This window comes from Chaetura pelagica, unplaced genomic scaffold (assembly GCF_000747805.2).
Source record: "Chaetura pelagica isolate M959 unplaced genomic scaffold, ChaPel_1.0 scaffold471, whole genome shotgun sequence".
NCBI classification, from domain to species: domain Eukaryota; kingdom Metazoa; phylum Chordata; class Aves; order Apodiformes; family Apodidae; genus Chaetura; species Chaetura pelagica.
In genome coordinates, this window is record NW_009952430.1 from 2,620,980 (window position 1) to 2,623,205 (window position 2,226).

Here is a 2,226-nt window from a genome sequence, read left to right on the forward strand (position 1 = left end):
TCAGATAAACGTGTTATGCCCGAGTTCAGGAGCAGGTGTTTTCCCCTCCTCAGTGAAAGAATCTACAGGTAGACCTTTAATTTTCCTCAACCAGGCCTTCTTGCTTGCTCTTTCCTGCTCTTGTGTGAGCTTTGCCAGGCGTGCTTGGTACTGAGCCGCAGCAGCTGCCTCCTGCTCCTCCTTCTGTCTTCCCGTCAGAAGCCTGAACTCGTTGTCCCTCCGGGAGGGATCTGCAGCATAGGGAGAAAAGGACTTTCTTCTCCTGGAAAGTGCTTCTTTTTTCATCTGTGCAACTGCCACACGTGTTGATTTGATGAGCTCAGTAGAAGCTGCAAAGGGGTCAACAGGCACGTCCCCAGCCCTGGGGAGAGGAGCAGCTGTGCCATGAGCTGCACCGTGAGCTCGCCCGCCTGGCAGGGACCCACAGGTCTTGGGACGTACAGCGGAGGGAGCAGGGATGGAGGATCTCACCACGGGCCCGTGCAAAGAGTTCTTCAGCTTCAGCCACAGCTTTTTTGTTTCAAAGGGCACAGAAACTCTTGTCATAGCCAGAGAACCACTGTGCAACCTCGCGCGTCGGAGCTGGGCTGCCTGATGGGGTTTGTGCTGCGGAGGGGTCTGGGGTGGCTGCACTTCCAGGCAGTGTTGCTGATGTTCCCACAGAGGTTCCTGTGCTTCCCTGACTTCTGCAGTGTGCTCAGTGCTGAACCTGACTGAGGCTGACCTGCAGGTGTTCTGCAGGGTGCTGACCTGCAGGAGCAACTTGTCCTCAAGCACTGGACAACTTATTTGGCCTGTTCTCTCTTCACGCTGCAAAGTGGCTTCTGTCCCGTCAGCACGAGCGGGTCCGTAGCCAGAAGGACCACGTTTAGATTTGCCACCTGTTGGCAAAAAGAAAACAACATTTTTGGAGCTGAGGATTGTTACAGAGGGAGGGGGCCCAGGCTGATTTTATGGTATTACTGGAAGGACCTGGAGTGAGGGTGTTTAGGACCTTGATGGATCCAGGGGCAGAACAGAAAGGTCAGGATTCACTCCCATCTCCTGCCATGCTCTATAAAAGCCAGGAGGGTCAGAAGCCCCCCTCTTCCTGATCCCTCCTACCTTCCTACACTCTGAGGTCTTGGAGAAAGGCTCCTGCTTTGTCACCCTCCATGTGCTCAGCAGAATCCACATCCATGAGGTGCTGGGGAGACCTTGGCTGCCCCAGCCCTGGAAGTGTTCACATGGGGTTTGGAGCAACCTGGTCTAGTGGGAGATGTCCCTGCCCATGCAGGGGGAGTAGATCTAGATCTTTAAGGTCCCTTCGAACTCAAACCATTCCATGATTCTATGAAGAAGCCCTACACCAGAGAGGGAAGCCTTGCAGGGGGAGCTGAGCACTTGTTCTCTTTATTAGGTTGATCTAAAGCAGCTTCTCTACCCAGCACGGTCTCTGCAAATGATCTGTTTTACCACTGCAAACCTTTCATCCTGGCTTCCAGAGACCCTTTTCTTTAATCCATCTGTTTCTCTGAGGTGCACATGTCTGAGGAGGTGCTGTCCTACCTGGCTGCCCTTACCAGCATCTGCCAGGGGCCTTGCAGCTCCTGCTCTCACCGACCTTCCCGAGGCACAGGCACGGGGCCGGGGGGTGCTGGGACTGAAAAGCTTCTTCTGCTGCTCTGCCTGAATTCCAGAAGCCCTTTTGATCCTGAGATAATGCTGCTGTTTCTGGCAAGCTTCTGATTTCATCTGCTCATAGCAGAGAGCTAGAAAACAGAAGAATAAGTCATCTCTAAACTTTCCTTACATTAAATACAATCTTAATCACTGATGAGACTTCAAGTCTTTGGCTACAGTTTTGTCTCTTATCACAGCTTGAAGTCTAAGTATTAGAAATAAGCCAGAGACATTTGATTAGCAGAAAACCTCACAGAATTCAGATGACAGAAAAAGCTGATTTTTAAAAAATATTGTGCACACACCAGCCATACATTTTTGCCAGTAAAATATAGTGCCCTCCCTGATTGTTTCCTGGTTCTACATGTTGTAAATCTTTTAGCAAGCAGAGCTGCATCAGGGAGGTGAGCAGCTGATGGTCTTAGCAGCATAAAAACTCTTTTAGCCCAGTTTATGTGCAATGTAGTTTGCAGATGCTGCAAACTGCTCAGTTTGATTGTTTAGCTGGAAGATTTGTGAATCATACTCTGATTAAAAAAAAAACCTGTTATCACCATGTTGCAA

The 2,226-nt window shown here is 50.2% G+C and overlaps 1 protein-coding gene across 1 annotated transcript in view; it reads right to left on the reverse strand.

Moving 5' to 3' along the window:
• Positions 1 to 2,226, reverse strand: part of CDRT1 (CMT1A duplicated region transcript 1) — an 11,350-nt gene continuing 9,124 nt past the window's right edge. Inside the window, exons 11-12 of the mRNA XM_010008265.1 lie at positions 426 to 538; positions 1 to 230 (exon numbers count right to left, since the gene is read on the reverse strand). Coding sequence (XP_010006567.1) covers positions 1 to 230; positions 426 to 538 — 343 coding nt within the window. The remainder of the gene's footprint in view (positions 231 to 425; positions 539 to 2,226) is intronic.